Source organism: Numenius arquata, chromosome 1 (genome assembly GCF_964106895.1).
Source record: "Numenius arquata chromosome 1, bNumArq3.hap1.1, whole genome shotgun sequence".
NCBI lineage: Eukaryota > Metazoa > Chordata > Aves > Charadriiformes > Scolopacidae > Numenius > Numenius arquata.
This window is the reverse complement of record NC_133576.1, coordinates 131,586,174-131,609,043: the sequence shown is the minus strand read 5'-3', so window position 1 is coordinate 131,609,043 and position 22,870 is coordinate 131,586,174. Positions and strand designations below refer to the sequence as shown.

Here is a 22,870-nt window from a genome sequence, read left to right as displayed (position 1 = left end):
TATTCAGTTGCTATTTAGAAATTAAAGGGCAGAATGTAGAGGAGGAGGAGTTTTGACTGACAGCCAAGAGTGGAGTTGCTGAATTTTCCATCATGTGCAATGAACTTCACTAGAACATTAAATTCCTTTCTGCAGTCACTTGCAGCATTTGATTTTAAGTCTAAAATTTCATGTCTGCATCTGTGCTTTTTAAACTTGCGTTGTAGCACTCACCTAAGGCTAGAGCATGAAAGAAAAATCCATGAGGTCTATTAAATATAAAAACTGTTACTTTGATTTTTGATGCAGATTTCTGATGCTTGTGCTATTCTTATACGTTTCCCTGAACATCATATTTGGCCATGCTCCAAAACAGAATACTGGGAAAGATGGACCTTTGGTCTGATCCAGTATCACTGTTATGTTCAGAGTGTTACTACAATTGCATTTAAGTCTAAAAGATCATGTTTTGTGTGTGTGACAGCACATATATTTGCCTTTATTATTACAGTTTTCCCAGTTTGGGATTTTTGTAGCTAGGATTTGGTTTTGTTTGTTTTGTTTCATTTTGTTTTGTTTTGTTTGGTTTGGTTTTTTTTAAGATAAATTCATGTAGTTGATATACTCTTTCCTTTCAGATTTATGGCAACTGAAAAATCTTTAACTTTTTAAAACTCATTAGGGTCACAGTTAACTTTATTTCTTTAATTATTAAATAGACTGACCCACCTTTCCCCAAATCTGTAACTATTATAATGCTGGCAGGGTGGCTGTTGAACCTTAGATCTTCACTTTAAATATGCTTAAGCACATATTTTTAAGTATAGGCATAAATTAAATAAGGAAATTTCATCACAAGTATCAGGAGTTCGGTCCTCCCACTGCACGTAGTCAACTGAGAATTTGAACTATAGTTTAAAATTAATGAGATGAATCTGCCTTAAAAAGGGGACTGCATTTACCAGGTATTTATGTTGTGCTCTTTTAAATATGTCCCTATTTTGGCAATTTAGTCAATGAACTATATTTAACTTCTCTGTTTCACTTCTAGGAGCCAGCAAACACTGACAGAGGGTGCTCTAAGCCCTGTTCATTCTCATAGTTTTAGTGAGACTGTTCAGTACTTTAGGTTTCACATGGGCTCAAATATGTGAGGGCTGGGGTTCTTGCTAAGCAGGAAGCTTTTCAAATGTGTTTCAGGATGGTTTACAAAACCGACCGAGAAAATGCCTAACTCTTCAGATGTCTATCAAAATGTGAGACACAAACTTGTGGCTGAAATGAAAGCAGAAAATATCAAGCAATTCCTTCGGTAAGCCCTGCACATCTTGGTTTTTGAGTTATTTTATCAGTCACAAAAGCTGGAAAGTGATAACATCAGCCCCAAGGAACAGCCTCTGAAAGCAGAGCTGTTCAGATACTTTGGAAGTATTTGATTTGTACTGAATGTCTGGGGGGAGGAGAAGGGAGAGACTCACAACCCTTCTGTCCCCTCCTCCCTATTTGTGAAGTTACCTTTTGGAGCGGTTGTACCATTAAGTGTACTTCCCTCAAGGTGTATTACTGCCAGTGCTTATCATGCTTTTTATTATGATTTTTTCATAGTCTTGATTCAATGCAGTATAAATGTCTGGTTTTTCCTCACAAGTGTCTGAAACTAACATGAAATAGCTTTGCTTTATCTCAGTCTGAGATGATTTTACTGTATTTGGGATACATTGGTTGCTATTCATTACATTCAATTGATAATCTGTCCAGTGTCCCCTTAGACTTTCAGGTTGAGTGGCTAATAACCCAATCAGTCTAAGTAGAAAATTAATATATTCAAAATGCTACAAAGTTTGCATGGCACTGAGTTACATGTATAGTTACAACTGATGATTCCTTTAGCGTGGCCAGATTGGATAATGTCCTGTCAGTTGGGTGCTTGAGATCCCATTATTCTCTGTCTTCTGTTTCAGAAGGTGAACGTCCCTGTCCAAGTGCAATGTGTGTGTATGGTTGGTTAAGTCTTGCATGGCGCAATTTTTATTAAATGTACTTTTTTGCATCCTAGTGCATCCATGTGGTTCTTTCAACATATCTAAAATGCTAGGGATATAGAAATACCCTGTTGTTTTGCTGTGTTTTTCACTGGAAACGAAAAAAAATTATTTCTTGTGCGCATTTATATCTTCTACAGAGGAACAAATATATTCTCACAAAAAGTAAACAAATATAACCTCTGGTTAGTAACATGCTGATATTCAGTATGTAAGTCAGCAACTGCATCGTAAACATCAAAGGATTGCTAACAAATTTCATTTCTGTACATTTATTCTTAAACTAAAAGGTTTCATTTCTAATATCAATTAGCTTTTTAAGTCTCTAGGCCTTATCTTATTTTGTATTTGTTCCTCTCAGTAGATTGAGAGTTTCTGAAGATTATGTTTGAGTGAGAGTCCAGGCAACGTAGAGATTGATGACGGCATGAAATAGCTCTGCAATTATGCTGAAGTCTTTTGGCCATAGGGTGTTAATGGTGTCTGGTTTGTCTGCTCACTTTGATGATGGGCCAGATGCTTCATACTGGTTTTTTCCCTCAAAATTCAAATTAAAAGCAGGAACTGCAGAAAAATGATACCAATACACTATCCGAAAAGGTTGTTAAAGGCATAAAAAATGTAAAATTGAGAATTTTTAATTCTTATTCTTAGTTATTCAGACTACTAAATCTGTTTTTATCAAGTGGGGACAACAAACTTTGAGTCTTAGAAAATGCAGGCACCTTGACATTGAATCATAGCTCTGGGAATGATGAAACTGTTTGGAAGTGAAAAAGTGAAAAAAATCATCGTGTGGTGTTCAGTCTATTTTTCCTGATGGCATATGTAGTATTTAAACTAGAACACTTAAGGAATTAAAAGGTACTTAAAATACTCTAAAGAATTAAAGCACAAGAGGATGACAGGCAGCAAGCTTTGGCAAAGGTTGCTTCCACACCTCGGTGCATACACGCAGAGTTTAAAGAGAGGGAGAGACAACAGCAGAGAGCAGAAGGTTGTGATCTACAGAGAGAACCTAGGTGCATTCACATCCAGGGGGCCAGGTGGGATTCACCTGAAAGATCTGGATGTTCTGACTGCAAGGCTGCTGTCTATGAGAAGTTCTGGTGATTGAAGGAGGTCCCTGGTGACTGAAAAGACCTGATGTTGTGCCCGTCTTTAAGTAAGGCAAGAGGGGCAATCTGGGGGTGCTGTGGGCAGGTCAGCTTTACTTCAGTCCCTGGAAGGGTGACCAAACATCCTTCTGGAATCTGTTTCCAAACACATGAAGAACACAAAGACTATGTGTTTGTATGATCACTCTGATCAAGATGATTGTCTTCTGTAAGGAAATGACTATGTGTATCAGTGGAGGTGTTACAGTGCCTGAAACATCCTTGACTTTAACAACACTTTGGACATTGTCTCCTGAAGCATTGTCATTTGGAAGCTGAAGAAGTGCATACTGAAGAACGAGTTGTTACATGGGTTGAAACCGAACTGACAAGTTGAAGTGGTACTAATCATGGTACTTGGAACCACTCTAATTAATGGTAATTAATGGTATTTGACATCTGTGGGGCAGCCATTAACAAGCATCCTGTTGTGAATTCGAAGCTGGTGCTTAGTACCCGGCTTCACCATCACCCAGCGTTCACCATCACTCATTTGTTCAGTGGGCCAGACAAATTGCAGGCAGGTTTCTGTAAGGTGGTCCAGAGAGGCTGGATATTGTTTCTAACTATTTATCACCATTATGTGTTACATCTGATCTGGATGTAAATTAAGATGTTATTAAGATTAATTAAGAAGACAGGATGTTATTAAGAAGACTTTTATTATTCAGGCTTTTGATTAAGTAAAAGAAGAACAAATCTGTGCAGATAATTTGACATAATGATTTTCAAGTTAAACTTATTGGTACATGTTATGCCAACAATATACAAAGCCATCACCAGATAGCAGAATTATTTGGAGGGCTCCTTTCTGAATGTGTAGCTTTTCTGTATCTATTTCTGCTCCTTGCACACTGTTCATATTCTTTTGCTGAATGTCTTTGACACTGATTTTCATTGCTTGTGTGCAGATGTGGCTATTTCTGTTACGCAAAGAGAAAGGTTCAGCTGACTTATCTTAAGGCCCCAGGAAAGATCCTCAGCTCTGACTAGATTGTGATCTTATGCTGATGCAGTGTGATAAACAATCATGTTACATAGCTCAGACTTTAACTATAAGACCTTACTTTTCATGCATGTGGCTTGAAGATAAGCTTTGTACACACTAATCCGAGTTCACTATTGTGCTTCTCAGCATTTGCTGCTTACTAGCATTTTTCTATTTTATTTTAGCTCGTTTACCAAGTTGCCTCACCTCGCAGGAACTGAACAGAATCTTCTTCTTGCCAAGCAAATTCAAGGCCAGTGGAAGGAATTTGGACTGGATTCAGCAGAACTTGTTCATTATGATGTGCTTCTTTCGTACCCAAATGAAAAGCAGCCAAACTACATCTCAGTAATTGATGATCAGGGGAATGAGGTGACCCTTTTAATGACTAAACTATATTTATGTAAGACTTCTTTAAAGAAACAGTCTTTCTCTGTTTTCCCACCCACTCATCGCAGCATGTGTTTCATAATAGGATAAAAAAAAAACAGTGCAAAGGGAACCCGTATTTAAAAATGATTTTCCAGACTACAGCAGAACAGCAGAGTGGCTGAAATCTCAATGCCTCATACAGCAGAGAGCAGATGTGTGGAGAGGCTGTGATTAATACCAATGGACCATAAGGTGTAAGAGTGGCCATACTGGTTCAGCTTAAGGATGCATCTAGGCCAATGTCCTGTTTCCATAAGTGGAAGTGCCATAAGTGGATGCACAGGGAAGTTTAAGGACAAATAAATGTATGTAAGGCGTGCAATTCTTCCAGTGTCTAGCTGTTTTCAGCTCAGGTGTTTGCTGAATATGGTGCAATTAGTCTCTTTAAGAATCCTTATTAGACCTTTTTTCCAAGTATTTATCCAATTAGTAACCCTCGTTAGATCTCTCTTCCAAGTACCTATCCAAACTCTGCTTGAACATCTGTACACTTGTTGCTTCCACAACATGCTGAGAGGTAAGGAATGCCACACGGATACTATCCCTTCTATGAAGCACTGCCTTGTTTCATTGGCTCTGAACCTGATCCTACTGGCTTCCTAGGGTATTTCCTAAGTTAGTGTTGAAAGTAATAATGAACAATCAGTCTAGAGTCACCTGCTCCATTTTGTACACCCAGGGGAATAAAGAAGTAGATGTAAAATCTGACACGAAACCTGAGAGAGGAGAGGAGATGGGGCTGCTAGAGAAGCATTAGAGCACATAGGCAGCAATGAAGAGCCCTGGTAGAAGCTAAGGAATATGTGCTTGGGGATGACATGAGCTTAGAGGTGAAAGAATGGAGGAATTCTTCCAGAAACTCCCTAACACAGTCTCTCAGCTATAATCTCACACGGTGAGAAAGCGTGGATGTGAACCTTGAGGTAACATGAGTGTTACGATGGATAGTGATGGAAGACAGCACGTTTAACTGGAGCGTAACTAGCAAAGAGATGAAGAGAGGAGTAATGATGCATGTGACAGGGATCACAAAAGTATCTGTGATGGCATGGATGAACTTGGTGTCTTCTTATTGTCGCCACCTCTTGGTAATTTTCAGCTACTTCTTTGCTTAGGTTCAGGCAGTGACTGATGAGCACCTTCTGACAAGTGATCTATCTCTGTATTCATGTCTGCATTCTCTTATAAAAATTCAGCTATGTGTCCCTGTTGTGTGTAGTTACACAGTTGTATATAGCTGGTTTTTTGTTCGAACTTATGTATGCTAGTTAGAATTGTATTTTTTGGTAACAATTTATGGAAATTAGCATATCATTTGCAATAGCCAAGCTTAGTGTATAAGCTTTTGCCTTAGAGGTAGATTGTTTGACCAAAGACTTATTTTATTTATTGATAGATTTTCAATACATCGTTGTTTGAACCACCTCCACAGGGGTATGAAAATGTTACTGATATACTGCCACCATATAATGCTTTTTCAGCACAAGGAGTGCCAGAGGTAAGAAAAAAAATTCTGTAAGAGTACTATTAGCTGAAGTCATATATTGTAAAGCACTTGCTGGGATAGATTGTTCCAGCTTCTCAAAATATTTCTGGTAGTAGTTTTAACCATTAGTATAAGAGAACACCTAAGGACAGCTAGGCCACATATTTTGTGAAGATCAGAAGTCTCATATTAGAAAAAAAGCTGTCTCAAATTGCTAGAAATCTGAATCACATAACAAGTGAAAAGCTTTTATCTTTATGGAAAATGTTGGATACATCTCAGGTTACTCCACATTACTCAATCATATGGAGAGGACTTGCTGAAATCATAAATTCAAATAGCAACATATAAATCAAATTGGAAGACGTTTTGGATTAAGTGAATGTCTTCAAAGGTTACAAAAGTCCCTCAATCTGATAATTCATCTTGGAGGAACAAGTCAGGGACAATTTTGCATTTGTAGAAATTGCAAATGAAATTATAGGATAGTGAGTGTTTGTGTATGTAAGGAATACCACTATTTTTGTACGGCCACAGAAGTTTGTCAGTTTAGCAAAGTACATTGGTTTCATTTCCAACCTCAGTTTATAGGGTTGCTGTTAAGTCAGTAAGCAGTTTGAGCCAAGGCATCCTATAGAATACTGTGGAAATCTTTTGCTATTGTTTTTTGGGCACTGCTTCTCATTTGTAGAATTGCAAAAAAAAACAAACAAAAAAACCCCAAAAAACCCCAACTATATTATACATAGTGAATAAAATTGTGTTTCTGACAACAGATATTTTGTTTGTTGAATGACCAGTTGCTGTGAAACTGCTTTTTTTTTTTCTTTTCTGTGCAGGCAGATCTGGTATATGTGAATTATGGCCGCACTGAAGATTTTTTTAAACTGGAGCGTGAAATGGGAATTAACTGTACAGGAAAGATTGTCATTGCCAGATATGGAAAGATCTTCAGAGGAAACAAAGTAAGGGCTGTGTTTTGCTTTTTCCTCTGTGGGTCAGACACTGCTCATGGTAGAGCCAGCAAAAGTTAATGGAGGCTGTAAGTTGGAACATATGAGCAGAATGAAGCCTGCAATGTGTCCACTGTGACTGTGTTCTAAGAGTAGCTTCCAAAACAATAAAACCAGATGAATGCATTAATCTCCTGAGACTGGGATGACTGCAGACTCCGTAGGCAGTTCTCGCAAGAAATTTGTTTAGGAAACCGAGTAGTTTGTAGAGCCAAGGCGTTTAAGACTTTTCACCCATCGAACTGCAGTATTTTGAAGAAGTAAGTATTTGACAAGGAGTCTGATCCACAGAGATTGAGTAACTAACTCTTCTGAATTTAGACAACAACTCTGACAAAACTGGTGATAGTGGGACAGTGGGGATAATGGTCAGGTTTTATCCCCTGTGCTTTATTTCACAGCCTTGAGCTATGATTAAAGGCCTGACACAAATAATGAACATACTGTGTTTCACTGTGGTTTGTTCTGCCAAGTCTGTGGTCATTTTCACTCTTCCACATATACAGCTTCTAAAGCTATGTCCCCATGGAAGTAAGTTGCAACATTCAGATTTATTATTGCATTAAAAAAAAAAAAAAAAAAAAGCATTTCTTAAAAGTAAATATTTTGACAGGTTAAAAATGCCATATTAGCAGGAGCCCAAGGGATCATACTTTATTCAGATCCTGCTGACTACTGCGCCCCAGGAGTAGACGCTTATCCAGATGGCTGGAACCTTCCAGGTGGAGGAGCCCAGCGTGGGAACGTGTTAAACCTGAATGGAGCTGGGGATCCTCTAACACCAGGTTATCCTGCAAAAGGTGGGTGAAAAATCTGTACCCTGGGCCATTGAACACTTTTATAAACTGATGCTGAAAGTTATTGTGGTACTAGAAATTCATCTATTTTCAGTATGGATGCAAAGAAAAAAGCTGCTTAAAATGATTTTATTAATTTTCCTATTGCAGACTAAGTTCTACCTGTATGTCATAATATCACACAGAATCACAGAATGACTTTGGCTGGAAGGAACCTTAAAGATCATCTACTTCCAACCCCCCTGCCATGGGCAGGGACACCTGCCACTAGACCAGGTTGCTCAAAGCTCCATCCAGCCTGGTCTCAAACACCTCCAGGGATGGGGTATCCACAACGTCTCTAGGCAACCTGTTCCAGTATCTCACCACCCTCACAGTAAAGAATTTCTTTCTAATATCTAATTTATATCTCCCCTCTTTCAGTTTAAAACCATTACCCCTCATCCTATTACTCCACTGCCTGTTAAAGAGTCCCTCCCCCTCTCTCCTGTAGATGCCCTTTAGTCACTGGAAGGCTACTATAAAGTCTCCCCAGAGCCTTCTCTTCTCCAGGCTGAGCAACCCCAACTCTTTTAGCCTGTCCTCACATGAGAGGTGCTCCAGCCCTCTGATCATCTTCATGGCCCTCTGCTGGACCCATTACAACAGGTCCATGTCCTTCTTGTGCTGAGAACTCCAGGGCTGGATGCAGCTCTCCAGGTGGGATCTCACCAGAGTGGAGTAGAGGCAGAACCACCTCCTTCGCCCTGCTGGCCATGTTTCTTTTGATGCAGCCCAGGATGCAGTTGGCTTTCTGGGCTGTGAGGACAAATTAACAGCTCACATTGAGCTTCTCATCAACCAACACCCTCAAGTCCTTCTCCTCAGGTCTGCTCTCAATCCATTCTCTGGTCCCAGTACTGACTCCTGGGGAACTTCACTCATCACTGCTTGCGACTTGGACATTGAACTGTTGACTGTAACTCTTTGAGTGTGGCCATCCAGCCAATTCCTTATCCGCTGAGTGGTCCATCCATCAAATCCGTGTCTCCCCAATTTAGAGACAAGGATGTCACGTGGGACAGTATCAAATGCTTTGCACAAGTCCAGGTAGATGATGTCAGTTGCACTTCCTTTATCCACCAACATCCTGTCATAGAAGGCCACCAAATTTGTCAGACACAATTTGCCTTTAGTGAAGCCATGTTGGCTGTCACTGATTACCTCCTTATTTTCTATGTGCCTTAGCAGAGTTTCCAGGAGGATCTGCTCTGTGATCTTGCTGGGCACAGAAGTGAGACTGACTGCCCCGTAGTTCCCCACGTCTTCCTTTTTTCCCTTTTTAATATGGGGGTTAAGTTACATTTATTTTCCTTTTCCAGTCAGCAGGAACTTCCCTGGGCTGTCACAACTTCTCAAGTATGATGGATAGTGGCTTAGCACCTTCATCCGCCATTTTCCTCAGGACCTGTGGATGTATCTCATAAGGTCCCATGGGCTTGTGCACCTCCAGGTTCCTTGGATAGTCTTGAACCTGATCTTCTCCTACGCTAGGCAGTTCTTCATTCTCCCAGTCCCTACATTAGCCTGCAGCTAGAGCCCTTGCCAGTGAAGGCTGGGGCAAAAAAGCTGTTGAGTACCACAACCTTCTCCATATCCTGGGTGACCAGGTCTCCCATTTCCTTCTGGAGAAGGTCCACATTTTCCCTAGTCTTCCTTTTATCACTGACATGCCTATAGAAACCTTTTTCTTGTTGCCCTTGATGTCGCTGGCCAGATGTAATTCTATCAATCAGGACTGTAGCTTTCCTAACCTGATCCCTGACTGCTTGGACACTTGCTCTGTGCTCCTCCCAGGGTCACTGCCCTTGCTTCCACCCTATGTAGGCTTTCTTTTTGTATTTGAGTTTTCAGAAAATGGCTGAGAATTTATAGCAACTTTTAAATACTTGTGTTTCTTAAGAGGACCAGTTTAAACTAGATTACAGTCTACCATCAAAGTGGAGTAATAGCTTTGCTTGGAGATATGTTTCCTTGCCGATCCTAAATTCCAAGCAGAAAAACAATTTAAAATCCTCTTTACAGGGACTCAAATTTCTGTATTAAAAAATAACAGTAGCCTGGAGTCTTGTAAACTTGGCACCATGTTCTTGTCTTGTAGACATCCTGAACTCAGTCTGAACTAAGGTGCCTACCAGTCTTGTCTGCCAATGGGATGGGAACACAGGGGTGCTTCTGGAAAGCTCACTGGCTTGTATGACCATTGTTGGGGGCATAGGACACCAGCATACTTAATAAGCGATAGACTGTGTGTGCCAGGCCCACCAGATTCAGACAGACATTGACTGTCTTCAGCATAGGTAAAGGAATCTGTGGATGCCCTCTGCAGCTTGTAAACAGGCTGCACAAGGGCTGTCTTCATTTCACACACCAACTTGGTTGTCCCACTGTCAGCTTTGAGGAGATGTAATGATATGGATGGACAGCAAATCTAACCTCACATCAAATGTGGGGACTTTTCCTACACAGCTGTGCAGATGCACTTTTGGGTTTGTGGCTGTCATTACATTTTGGTTTCCTAGAAACAATATCTAAGAAATGATGTAAGAATTAAAAAAATGATGCATGCTTGTGCCTACTGTGTGGCTGCACTGTTCCAAAGTATTTCCAGTTTGGTGGAAGTTGCTAAGAACACTAAAAACTTGACATTTTGTTCTGGTTTCTCAGAGTACACTTTCAGGTATAAAGTTAATGAAGGCGTAGGGATTCCCAAAATCCCAGTTCATCCCATTGGATATCATGATGCAGAAGTATTGTTACGGTGAGTATACGTCGGTCCTCCTCACCAGAAGCCAGTATTCATAAATGTGCAGCAAAATTTTTTATACTAAGGTGGTAAAATCTATGCTGTTACTTGTATTTATAGTTCTTTTGGAATAATGTATACTTCAGAAAATGTGGAAAATTCACAACAGTCTGTTTCTGATGTAACGCTTTTAAGAATTTTGTAAACCCACCTTGTATTAGGTGCAGTAACCATTAAGGGAATTTAAGGTTTTCGCCTACTGGTTAACTACCTTTGTCTTGGTTTTCACTTAGTGCAATGGGAGGATCCACAGCTCCAGACAGCAGCTGGAAGGGAAGTCTCAATGTGTCTTATAACACAGGGCCAGGATTTGCAGACAGCTTTTCTACAAGGTCTGTTTTAACACTTGCCTATTTATAAAATACTGCAAAAAAAAATCTCCACAAGAAAAATATTGTGAAACAGTGCATCTAGAAATATTCTCGAGAAATTTACTTCCAAGAGAGAAACACTTGGTGATAACTATTAGGACTACAAAGATGATTAGGGGCCTGGAGCATCTCTCTTATGAGGAAAGGCTGAGGGACTTGGGTCTTTTTAGTCTGGAGAAGAGAAGACTGAGGGGAGATCTGATCAACGCCTATAAATACTTAAAGGGTGGGTGTCAAGAGGATGGGACCAGTCTTTTTTCAGTGGTGCCCAGTGACGGGACAAGAGGTAATGGGCACAAACTTGAACACAAGAAGTTCTATCTAAACATGAGGAGGAACTTCTTTACTTTGAGGGTGGCAGAGCACTGGAACAGGCTGCCAAGAGAGGTGGTGGAGTCTCCTTCTCTGGAGACATTCAAAACCCGCCTGGACACGTTCCTGTGCAACCTGCTCTGGGTGGACCTTTTTTGGCAGGGGGGTTGGACTAGATGATCTCCAAAGGTCCCTTCCCACCTCATATCATTCTGTGATTCTGTGATTTGAAAATAAATTATCAAAAGTATTGCTCAGTGTCCCCAATGTCAATCGACAGACAGATTCAGAGGGTGTTGGTCCAGCCCTGTCATTCCAACTTTAATCCTTAATTTAAGGTTTAGACATTGTTTCACTGGTCCTTTTAAAAATGGCTATATAGCACTAAGTAGACATTTTATTAATACTGTTGAATTAACCCTGAACTTCCTCCTCACTTCAAGCTTTGTTCTTTTCTTTCCTGTTTGTGATGACCGAGGGGACAATGGGACAGCCGGCCTGTAGCAGTCAAACAGAAAAGGACTGATAATTCAGTAGTTCTCTTCTACAAATGTTTCCCTTGTCCACTGGAAGCCTCCTAGGGTTTCTGTGAACTTAGAGCTGTGAAGTGTGGCAATGATTTGGGAGTCCATCAGCTGTTCCCTGAAGCTGGTAGGCCCCATGGTTGAAAGTCCTGAACAATAACAGGACAGAAGAGTCCAAAGCACGTATATCTTATTAATTTGCTTGGGAGGAACTGGTCTTTGACCAGATGGATTAGCAATTCTGTGTTGGCAGTTTACATTTCTTAGTTCTAACAGAGAAATACAACTGTCCAGGTCTCCAGCACTAACAGAGTTGCTCTTTAGCAGACCAAGGCACACAACAATTGCACTTGGGGATCGGGAATTTGACTGCTATCAGGGACTTTCGTGGCATTCTTCCTTGTTTATAACTTTTAAGCTGCAATAGGTAAAGCTAAAGATCACTTTTCTATCACTTTTTCACATAAAAATACTTTCAGATAACATGAGGTATCATTCTATGGGGACTGGTTGTGGACCACAGTGAACAGTGTGTAAAAATGGTGTGTCATTGCCACTGCTCCACCTCCTGCAAAACAAGAGTATAGAATTATAGAATTCCCTAGGCTGGAAGGCACCTTTCAGCCCATCTAGTCCAACCATCAACCTAACACTGACAAAAACCACCGCTAAACCATGTCCCTCAGCACCACATCTACATGTCTTTTAAGTATCTCCAGTGATGGTGACTTCCCTGGGCTGCCTGTTCCAGTGCTTGATAACCCTTTCAGTGTGAAAATTTTTCTAAACCTCCTCTGGTGCAGCTTGAGGCCTTTTCCTCTTGTCCTATCACCTGTTACTTGGGAGAAGAGACCGACCCCAACCTCTCTACAACCTCCTTTCAGGTAGTTGTAGAGAGCGGTAAGGCCTCCCTAAAGACTTCATTGATCATTATTCTTCTCTGCTCTGCTTTAACACTAACTGAAAATGAATAAAGAAGGAATAAATAAATGAGAAAGCATATTTGACATAATTAAGGTGCTGTTTGGAATGTCTTGAAGAGCAACAGTGAGAAAAGAAACAATATGATTCGTTTACAAAACATATACATGGGAAAGATTTTTGAATGCACTTTTTAACATCTTCCTACTTAATAGGGTAACAGTTTTTGTAAATATGGGCTAATCCTACATATACTTCTTTCTCAGAGTAGCTCCATATAAAAATGAACCTTTTGAATCTAGGTAGAAAGTCACTCGCACATGGAAAGTGTGCAAGTATATGCACGCTCAAGGCACTGGTGTCAGTTTTTCTGGGCAAAGATCCAGTAGCTGTCCTGAAGTAGGTTTTGATTTTGACAGCTATGCAGATTTGCTGCTGAAAAGATAACTTCAAATGTGAAACTCTTGGTGTCTTGCCAGACACAAAAACCAGACTTGATGCTTTGTTTCTTCTACAGATTGAGAGGGGCTGAATACTACTTTATTTTTAGCTCTCCTAATATCTGAATTTCCTTCCTTTTTATAAAATTTCACAAGTGGATTTTCCCAGGGAGAGGGATGGAGAATTGACAGATCTTGATCACTTAGATCTGCTGTCCTAAACAGGGATTTCAGGTTATTCCTGGATGAATATTTCTGATGATCTTCTCTCCAAGTTCTATCTTATTACATGGAATTGTGCTATGGAACCAAAGTGTATTCTTTATAAAAATATGTATATCCACAATTATAATTTTGGTCAAAATTATTTACTGTATATGCTTTTCAGTTTACTCCTCTAATACATGATTATACAGTTGACTCCCATAAATAACAGTTCAACAAATTCCGTAAATGTTTGAAAGTTTATGGATTGGCCCACTTCATAGTGTTGTTGTTTCTAAGGCATCTTTCTGTCAGAGGGTTAGCCTGAAAGGAAAAATGGGACACTGGTACAGCATGATCAGTGCTGAACACACAAAAATGGGAGAGAAACACCAACTTTCTGGCTCACAAGCTATTACATTGACTTTTTATTGCCTTCTCGGTCAGAAATGGTTGCTCTCTACTGCTTTTCATTTCAGAAAAGTCAGAATGCATGTTCATACAAACAATAAGATAACACGAATTTACAACGTCATTGGCATCCTCAGAGGAGCTGTGGAACCAGGTGAGGGTTGAGTGCTTGAGGATTTTAATTCCTTTTTTATTTTGTGTTTGGTGAAGTTGTTCTCATGTTGCAAGATATTTCAAGTTTTTTAGATAGCCAGATGTTGGGTCCCGGTCCGATTTTGGTCCAGGAGGGGATTTGTAATGATTCCGGGTGTGTGATGTACGCTGGCAACAGAAATCTTGCAGCAAGCGAGCTGTGAGACATCATGGCTTTCTGTTGGGTTCTTACACCAGATAATATGGAATCTGAGAAACCTTTAATAGTTGTCCTGTCCCTACTAGTACACTGGTTTTCACCGGCATTCCCAAGAATATATTTGAATGGGAATGCTGAAATGATAGATGTCAGGGAATTTTTTTATAACGCCTGTCATTTTACAGTAGGTCTCCCCTTACATCATTCATACATTTTACCTTTGCAAAAATTAACACAATACAAAGTACAGAAAACTAGTGATGATCTGGGACCTCAACATACTATTGTTGATACTTAGTAGCAGGCCATATACATTAAAATCTTTTAAGTGGAAAAATATGTATAAAATATGTATTGTTTTCATTTATATACTTTAATAGAGTAAGTGAATGATTGCAGATTACCTTAGAAAGTAAATTTGTAGCACTGGTATTGAACTTCATGTTTCATTTGACACAAGTAGAGATGCAATCATAGGAAATACAGGTAACCTAAATGCATTTTTAATTAAGGCTTGATATTGCGTATTTCTTTCCAGACAGATACATTATTTTAGGAGGGCATAGAGACTCCTGGGTATTTGGTGGTATCGATCCAACTACAGGTGCAGCTGTTCTGCAAGAGGTTGTACGGAGTTTTGGTAAAATGAAGATGGAAGGTAACTTATTACAGACATAAAATGATGGATATGGAAAACAGCAGCTTTGAAGAACTGTGTTGAATGTTCCCATAAGCAGTTGTGTTGATTTAACTTATCACCTCAACAGAAAGTTGTATTTCTCATTATGAAAGATGCAAATTCATTGAAGACATGCATATGTAGTATTGCATCTTAGTTGGCTCAATTTATTCCCTCATGTCTCTCATCAGTATAATAGTACCCTCTTAGTTGTGTGGAATGAAAATACTGCATTAAGAAGAAATGCCTCTGCAATAATTTGTTCCTCTAAGGAGTTTAGAGAGGACTTTTTTTACTTCTGTATCAATTAGGTGCTGTTTTTTTAAAGTGATTTCAATTCTTTCACTAAACTTTCTAACTTTAAGTTGAATTTTGAAGTTTAACTGGGTGATTGCAGGTTGGAGACCTAAGCGAACTATTATTTTTGCTAGCTGGGATGCAGAAGAATTTGGATTGTTGGGTTCCACAGAATGGGCTGAGGTAAGTAAAAAATAGTGTAAAGAAACCAAAACTTGAAAGTCTGCTGCAGGCAGCTGCAGCATCCAGTGACATCTCTTCCTAGACTGCATTCAATAGCTCCAAGGTAAAACTGGAGCACAACAGACTCCTTCAGGTGCTGTGAGGCCCTCATATAATTATGCAAATTACCTACCTAACTTCTTACAACATAAGTGCACTAACTCTTCTAAAATAATAGATATAAAAATAACAGATATAAAAATCTGCTTTGATTCAAAGCTAATGTCCCTCAATGATCTCTATGTGGAAATCTATCCCTTCATTTAACAGAATGATAGCTTTTTATATAACCTAAATTGGTTTATTTTCTGTCTATTAGAGAAAGTCCTTAGTTTCTATAAACTAAATTCCATATCATGTACCTGTGATCCATAAGAACACCAAGCCCTTTGGGTGGAAATTAATGCTCCTGGGCAAATGAAAGGGTAGGTATTCTATGAGTCAATAGTTCCAAATTCCTGTGAAATTCCCAGTATTATACAGTCTCAGGGGCAGGACAATTAATTAATTCTGTAGTGGGATCCCTGACTATATTCCTGCCTGATAGAAGGATGTTGAGAAATTCAGAAGTGAGGTTCTGAATGTTTTTCTCTTCCTTTCCCTCTTGGGCATGGTCAGTTCTTAACCCTGTAAGTGGATTTGTTCAGCCCCACTAAGAAATACAGGTCTTAGAAAAGTTTTCATTGCTTTGTCTGTAAAATCCAAATTAGAAATAGAGCAGGCAGAAAGTTGTTTGATGAAACACATTTCTGCTGAACTATGTGAACTTACTAGTACTGAATGGCTTAACAGAAACGTGATGTCTTGTTCTTCTGCTAGAATTTTATTTACAAGGTTATATTTAGATATGTGGATAGAGCTTTCAAAATCTACAAAATAAAATATTTTAATCTTTTAATTTATTTTTTTTTTAGTTTATTGGCATGTATTAGAGTAAACAAAAAAATTACATAGAAAATGATACATTTCAGAGGAGCGAACAAAACCAGAAATGTATTCCCAAACACCGAAGGGATTCCATCATTCTTCTGCTAACAAAGCTGAGATTTCTGTTCCTTTGGATTTGCACTAATTCTTTCTCCCATAAACTGTTTGGCTTCCAGCTGCAATAGACTCTCTGCATCTTATTCCTGGTTTATGGGACATTAGATGAAGAAAGCATAATTTAAATTATCTTTTAAATAATTTACTGAGAGTTTTTAAAGAGTTGGCTATTAAGTTTCACTCCACTTGAACTCCACTGGTAACAAAAGTATACTGTATATAAAAATTCATTTGTGATTTCTTTGTCTGTACACATATTTAGATGCTGTCAAGAAAAAACACACAATTGCTTTAACTCTGAGGAACACAAAACAATGATACTTAAAAGATCAATTTCTCTTGAGCAAGTCATGAATAAATTAGGAGCTCTCTTTATGTTTGCGTTGTTCACATATTGCTACTGCTGTTCTGTAATGTTTTTTTTTGTTTAATAATTTAATATCTAGTAATCTATCATTCCTTATTTCATGAAACGGCAGCCATACTAGATTAGAAGTCCGTGAGCACAATTCATATTAGAAGCTCAATTTTTTTATTAGAAGCTCAATGTTTTTATATTATTATTTTCTTTCTTTATCTTGGTGGTGTGCATTCCTCCTTTTTGACACCTAAATTAGATTCAGTTTCTCTAGGGACATTCCTCACGGCTTACAGTCGTGTTTTCCGCAGCTGCCAGATCTGTCATCTAGTAAATCTTGAGGAAAATTAACCCGTGATATTCACCGTCTTCTGTGCAACAAAAAGGCTCTGCAACTGTGGCAATATCCTTTTGTTACATAGATAATCTCCATTGCTCATAAATGAAGGATTTTCTTTATGTTGCAAATATGCTTTTGCATATATGCAAGGCCTCATGTATGCATATACAGGCCTGCCCCCTTCCTTCATACTCTTTTTCAGAATCTCCTTTACTGTTTGTTTTGAAGATATCAATTTACTCATGAAGTTATCAATTACCAATCCAATTTTTAGTTCTTGTGACTTACAGATGATTAGTTGGGTTATAAATTGAATGAATCAAATAACAATTACTAACCTAATTAGAATATCTATCACAAAGCCAAGACTCAGTAAAATACCACTTACTGATTAGAATATCAATTTCAAATGTAATTACCACTTTCCAAAAAATTAAACATGTGTGTGTGTATATTTAATGTGAAAGCAATGCTTGGTTGACTCAAAACAGTCAGTCAAATTTATCTGAATAGGAAATGTCAGTGCTTTGACTCATCCCTTTTTGAAATGGAAGAGCGTAGAAATGACAGCGATGCTCGGTTTATCAGCGTTAAAATTAAGTTCAGTGCTGGGAGCTCACATTAACACCTGGGGATTAAAAGCGGGGAGGAATTCTGACTGACCCCGCAGTCACATGTTGTATGTGCAAAAAGTGCTGCAAGTGCCGAGTTAAAATACATGTATAACCTTAATTTACCCTGTTACAATGCTGCTCGGTACTTTTCCTGTTCTGTCTTGCTCCCGTGCGATGCAGCAGCCAGTGCCTACCTTTTGTGGATGTTTTCCACAAGAAATTCAATCCCAGAAAGCAGGAGATAATTGCATATGCCCAGACCATTGACCCATCCTCAAACATTAATATAATTAGTAAGGTAGTGCTAATTAGTAAGGTAGTGCTAATAGTGCTAATTATCCTAACTGAGTTCTTAAAGGTAACGCTGTAAAAAACAGTGCACTTAACATACTCTTGACAAAATGTCTCTAATTGAAAGTAATAATTACACTTTTACAACCCAGGAAAATGCCAGAATCCTCCAGGAACGGGCAGTTGCTTACATCAACACAGATTCTTCTATAGAAGGTGTGTCTTTTATTTTTAAATTCACTTTACTTCACAGGTGCCAATTTTAATAGTTCACTGTTTATTATTTATTGCATCCAGAGCTGGCAAACATAAGACAGATGATGTGTTGTTCAGAATAAGTTTAGCAAATACAGAATTAAGTGGAGGGAGAGAACAGTTTAAATTCTCATGTTGGTCTTTTTGTTGCAAATAGCAGCATCCATGAGCTGCAGCCCACGTGCCTGGGGTCCAGAATGTCTCCTCTGGAGGAGTTCAGTATTCTGTGCTAATGAGCTGAGCGGTCTGATTGTTAAACTCTGCCTTAACTGCATTAGCTTTAATTTACAATTATAGTTTTAATATATGACAGACTGCTGCTTGTTCTGTTTGCAGCTCCAGCTCCTTTCCCCGGGGAATTATAATCTTTTTGGGACACTAATTTGTTATGATCTTAAGACAATTTGTGTCAAGACCTTGGGGTCTTGACACCCCCCCCCCATTTTGTGGGGGTGGAACCCATTTTGGTGCTTTGGGCCAGTGTGGTCACCTTTGTTCATTGCTATGAGCGAGGAGAATATGCAGGGAGTTACATATATATTATGGCAGGGCTTTTCTAGAAAAATAAGCTCTGAAAAGTGTTTCACAAAAAAACTGATCCACCATTATCCAATTTACTATGCCCCTCAGATTATGAGAAGAATCTGTCATACAGGAAAGCTGCTCAGAAACTGGACTTTGAATTTTGGGTCCAAAATTATGACCTAAATCGCAAAATCCTTAAAATATACTGACCTTTATTACAGAAGGACTTCATTTACTGTTGTCTGCGCTGAAATAATAGTCAGTAGAGTCCTGTGAAGCTGGATACCTGCATCATAAGCTCAGTTATTTAGGGCATTGCTCTTCCCATGTTAAACCCAACTTATTTGGGCTTACTGTGTGTGAATAAAATGGATATCAACAGGCATATCAAAGAACTCTCTTTATTCCTGTCAGCAGAAAATTTTGTCTATCACAAAAGGATTGGAAGGAAAGAAAAGCCAAACCCAGTTTCTAAATGCTCAGTTGGAGTTGAGCTATAGGGAGGGTTAGAGCTGTTCCTTCAATTATGGAGCCTACGTGCTGTGTAAAAAGTAGAGCAGAATTTCACGCCTAGAAGATCTCACAAATGAAATAATAGCTTTACAACCGTTTCATATTCTCAGCATGGATTGTAACACATATTTTTAGTTGGTTTGCAGCCAACATGCTGCTGCCTTAACAATTTTCTTCCAAATCTTAATTATTCAAACATGTCTTGTGCTTTATGCATTAAAGAAAATGTGAAAGTAAAAGCGCTGGAAAAGAAATATGTAATAAGGGTAAGAACACCATATTCAGTGTACTGTTTTAAGTGTCTTGGACATCTTTCACCTGACTGAGCATTAAAATCCCCTGTAGAGCCATAGCATCCATGCACTCTGCCCATTATTTTGTTTATCATCATACATTCTCCACAGCACTTCTTGTGCCACATTTTGGAGAGCCACGTTACTGCTATTCATTGTTCTTTAGCAAGGGAAGGAAGAATAGTGGGTCCTCTTTTTGAGCATTTTTGTGACTGCAATTTCCAGTTCTCAAATATAGACTGTCCTTGGAAACATAATTAACATTATCTGGTACTTTTTCCATCATCATGGGGTTTTCTGTAATTGTCAGTCTAGTCCTCTTCTAAGTACACGCTGTGCAAAGGATGACCCAAAGGTCTGAAGCCATATTAAAACCTAATAACAGTGTTATCTGAGAGGTTGTATTTTATGTCCAAGCCTTCTCGCCCCTTTTCCCCTCTTTGTTGCTGCCTGTATTTGAGGGCAGAGGGGTTTGCCCAGCTGCTGTGCGGTGGCTGGAGTCTATAGAAAAGACTGTTTTACACTCCTGCCTGCCTCAAAAGTGGCGATAGTTTCTTTGCGATGGGGGTCTTGCTGCTGTAACAGACAACTTTGATATGAGGTAGGTACCTAACTCAACATAGCCTGCAGGTGGTGTGGAAACCTCATGGGTGTAAAGTGTAGCAGCCATAGCGTGGTGGTAAACGGGGAAGTTTAGGAGACAGTAGATGGAAACATTACTCTGCGTGTTTTTTTGCCCCCTATTTGGGTGAGACTTACTTAGTTCTGAAATTTGAAATGCCAAATGTCTTGCAGGTCTCTTACTCAGGAGGTGACCTGTCGCTCAGATACAGTCTGCAAAAACATTGAAAAAGTACTCTTTATGATAAGAGCAGAAGCAGCTGCATTGAAAGACTTCTTAAAGCATCTTGCAGGGAATATGTCTTTCCTCCTGCAGTTCCTGAATGCACTAATTTTATTTTTAACATCCTACAAAAAGCAGGATGTTACCATTGCCTTCTGTTTAACACAAGCTTCAGGGAGTGTATAAGTGATAAGGGCTTGTAGCTAATGAGGGATGGTTGGATGTATTTTAGAACTATGGGAAGGCTTAATTACATTACTGTGTATGTGCTATAACCAGTGCATCATTGTCGTGCAGTGGCAGTAGCTTATACAATGTGACCAAGTAGTTCTTTTTCTGTATATATTCTGAGGCGTAGGTATAAATTCTTACTTTGGAGCCAAGAACTTTGTCTAAGATAGAATTGCAAGGTTTAATCCTTTAAGAAGATATTGCCAATAGTATATGAAGGGAAAATTTCCATGTCTTCATTTCGTTTTTAGGTAACTACACATTAAGAGTTGACTGCACCCCTCTTCTCTACAAACTGGTGTATAATCTGACAAAAGAGGTACAGAATCAGTGTGTCTATTATTTGTGACTTTCTAAGAATCTAAAACTACAAGTTTATTAGATAAAATTGAATTATTGAATAGTATTGGATTTATCTTATTGCTGTGCTAGAAGAACCTTGATCGCACCAAATCAACAGCAAAACATTCCACCAGTGGTCCACAGTCCAGGCTCACAGTTCCTCAGTATTCTTAGAAAGGTTGAAACATGTCACTGGCATAAGTGAAATATTATTTGTAATACAAAGTAAAAAAATAATAATTAAAACAAGATAATAAAACACTTGAGCAAGATCAATTCTCTAAAGTTATAAGCATTCAAGGAAATAAATTGCATTTTAAACTTCCATTTCATGTGCAAAAGAGAATCTATTAATTTTCACATTGGCTGTCTACCATTTTCTCTCTGTCTGTTCCCCCTGAATCTCTTTCATATCTCATTGAGCCCCTGAAACACTGTGATAAATACTGAAAGACTGAGTGCTTTTTTTTTTAATAGACAAGATGTATGGATTTGCATGATTACAAGTGGTCTAATCATGCCTCCTTTGCTTTCACCTCTCAGGATGAATTATCATAAGGCTGAAAGATTGTGTTCCATTGAAGCATAAAACTTCATTATCTGTATGAGGAGTTAACCAGGTTTGGCACCTTGCATAAGCCATTGTCATTATCCTCAGGTCTGGATCCATCTCAATTAACAGAAGACATCTCTGTCTGACTTAAGCAACATGGGCTCCCTTTAAAGGCAGCGCATAGAAATAGGTACCTTCAAGATGAGTTTCATTTGGTCAAATGTGGTTGTCTACTCTTGTACATACAGAAATCTCAAACTATTTCCCCCCCCTGATATTAAGGGAACCCAGATGACTTGGTCCAGTGTAAAAATATGCACTGTAATGGCACTTGGTAGGATGAGTCCAGCTATTAGTCTCCCATCCCATTCCAGGCATTCATCCTTAGTTATTTTCAAATGCAGTGCACTTTCTTTTAACCCTGAAAATGCCATGGTTTGAATCTGGGGCGGTTTATCTATGCTATGCCCATGTTTTTCTTTTCTTTTCTACATTTTATTTTCTTACCAGCTCTTTCCATCTTTCTCTTTCTTCCTTGCTGGGGAAGAAGCTGTGCTTGATCAAAGGTTAACTGTGACACTTTGCACAGTGAAGGGCATTTTGTTCCACCTATAAAAATGTCTATGTCTAGTGCTGCAAGGCCCTGGATAAAATAATTTACTTTCTGTCTGCAGCAAGCCACTTACTCAGGGATCCATTTTTCTGCAAAAGATAAACAAAGTAAAAAAAAAAAAAAGAAAGCTCTGGGCTAAAAATAGTACCTCACTGTTGATCTTAGTTCAACTATTTAACTAATGCTGGGTTTGAGTAGAAAAATTCCATTGAAGTACCATACGAAGTACTTGAGACTGGCTTTTTTGAAAATTTTCCTGTTCAGTGTTATTTAGGCTTTTAACAGTAGAAGCATAATATAAAAAACAGAAATTGTGACAAGTATTCCATAATTCCATGCTGTTTCCTTGCTAAAAAGCTCCTAGAAGTACATTATATTCATCCATATTCTTCATAGCTTCATTTGCAAAGGGGATTATTTTATGGTAGAGGGTTGTCCGTGAAAAGTCTCATTATTTCTTGAGCTCCTTAAAGACACTGTTGGAACTTCTTAGATTTTTTTTCTTATTAGCTCATCATAGACAAAACCAGCAACTATTTTTTCTTTTATGTTACTCCACAGAGTAGGATTCTGCAACAACAT

The 22,870-nt window shown here is 38.8% G+C and overlaps 1 protein-coding gene across 1 annotated transcript in view; it reads left to right on the top strand.

Annotated features, from left to right (window-relative positions):
- Positions 1-368: 368 nt before the first annotated feature.
- Positions 369-22,870, top strand: part of LOC141466346 (N-acetylated-alpha-linked acidic dipeptidase 2-like) — a 34,864-nt gene continuing 12,362 nt past the window's right edge. Inside the window, exons 1-13 of the mRNA XM_074150223.1 lie at positions 369-379; positions 1,157-1,291; positions 4,352-4,538; positions 5,995-6,096; positions 6,924-7,049; positions 7,711-7,897; positions 10,601-10,694; positions 10,973-11,071; positions 13,991-14,076; positions 14,813-14,932; positions 15,351-15,433; positions 18,272-18,335; positions 21,032-21,099. Of these exons, the coding sequence (XP_074006324.1) occupies positions 369-379; positions 1,157-1,291; positions 4,352-4,538; positions 5,995-6,096; positions 6,924-7,049; positions 7,711-7,897; positions 10,601-10,694; positions 10,973-11,071; positions 13,991-14,076; positions 14,813-14,932; positions 15,351-15,433; positions 18,272-18,335; positions 21,032-21,099 (1,362 nt within the window). The remainder of the gene's footprint in view (positions 380-1,156; positions 1,292-4,351; positions 4,539-5,994; positions 6,097-6,923; positions 7,050-7,710; positions 7,898-10,600; positions 10,695-10,972; positions 11,072-13,990; positions 14,077-14,812; positions 14,933-15,350; positions 15,434-18,271; positions 18,336-21,031; positions 21,100-22,870) is intronic.